We start from the raw sequence: 1,183 nt of genomic DNA, 5'->3' as shown, positions 1-1,183 counted from the left end.
CAGAAATTTAAAATAAACTTTAAACACCATAAGATTGGACAACCACATCGACACTAGTCATAATCTGCACATTGCACATTACAGTAGTGATTGTGCTAGATGCAAGTCAAATTTAGCAGTAATCCTTAAATAACTCCAACCCATAACTAATTAATTCTATATATTCAATAAATGCTCTGAATGACTTACCCCAATACTCATGGGTACGCCTGGCATATTTGGTACAGTATTTACAGTAGTTGGAAAATAGAAGGAACTATCAGACACTGGAGTGGGAGGCCGAGCAGGTGATGGAATAAAACTCTTTGCATTAGGGTTGAGCTTGAATTCCTTACAACATGAAAGGGAAACAGAAGAAACTCAGACATTGGTCAATAATTTGAAAACAAGAATCAGCTAGTGAAATGTTCCTTCTTGAACTGCACCTTTGCATTGGGATTCAAAGACGATTTTTCAGAAGACAATGAACCAACTGACGAACTTGGAGATAAACCAGAACCACGAGATGCCGCCACACCTCTCATAGAATCTGACCCATATGATGCCCCACGTGAATTTAAATGCTTTGTTTCCCCATTAGCTTTTCCATATGCTAAACCCTCAGCCGAATCCCTTGGTGTTCCTATCTTCTCATGAGACTTTGCTAATATATGAGATGATGGGGCATAGGAGCTGGCATTAGGAGATAACACCCCTTTATCAGAGCCATCTTTCTTCAAGTAGAGTGATGCCTGTGAATCTGCACAAAAATTGGCAGTTGAACACTTTAGAGCTGCTCAAATCTAAGGAAGCTGAAAGAGAAACTTTACATACCCTCATAATTTGACAGTTGAACATCCTCACTTTGCTGCACCAATTAGAGAAGAAAAATAAGAATAAGATTCAGGAGCGTTAGAAAAACTAGCAATCTCATGTGAGATGTTTGTGTAGATAAAAATTTGAGCAGTAATGCTGAAACTTTAACTCACTATAAGATTTTCTTCCTTGGTGTTACCACTGGCTCCATGTAGATTGCAACCCGAGTTCTCCATAATTCTGTAATGTTGTTGGATATGAAAATTTGTAATAAAGATGATATTTATGCTTAGAGATTGAAAATGAAATCTTGAAATCTTCAGGGAAAAAAATCATTGCAATGGAAACAAGTAATTTACAGAAGAGAACCAAGGCAACACCTGCTTTG

The 1,183-nt window shown here is 37.5% G+C and overlaps 1 protein-coding gene across 1 annotated transcript; it reads right to left on the bottom strand.

Moving 5' to 3' along the window:
* Positions 1-141: 141 nt before the first annotated feature.
* LOC101491760 (uncharacterized) lies at positions 142-1,109 on the bottom strand. Its single transcript, XM_004517088.4, has 4 exons — positions 969-1,109; positions 814-847; positions 426-739; positions 142-330 (listed from the first exon to the last, which is right to left on the bottom strand). Exons 1-4 carry the CDS (start codon positions 1,029-1,031, stop codon positions 157-159), a joined length of 585 nt encoding a protein of 194 aa, XP_004517145.2. The 5' UTR covers positions 1,032-1,109; the 3' UTR covers positions 142-156.
* Positions 1,110-1,183: the final 74 nt, after the last annotated feature.

This window comes from Cicer arietinum, unplaced genomic scaffold, assembly GCF_000331145.2.
Source record: "Cicer arietinum cultivar CDC Frontier isolate Library 1 unplaced genomic scaffold, Cicar.CDCFrontier_v2.0 Ca_scaffold_5223_v2.0, whole genome shotgun sequence".
Taxonomy (NCBI): domain Eukaryota; kingdom Viridiplantae; phylum Streptophyta; class Magnoliopsida; order Fabales; family Fabaceae; genus Cicer; species Cicer arietinum.
This window is presented reverse-complemented; position numbering and strand designations above follow the sequence as displayed.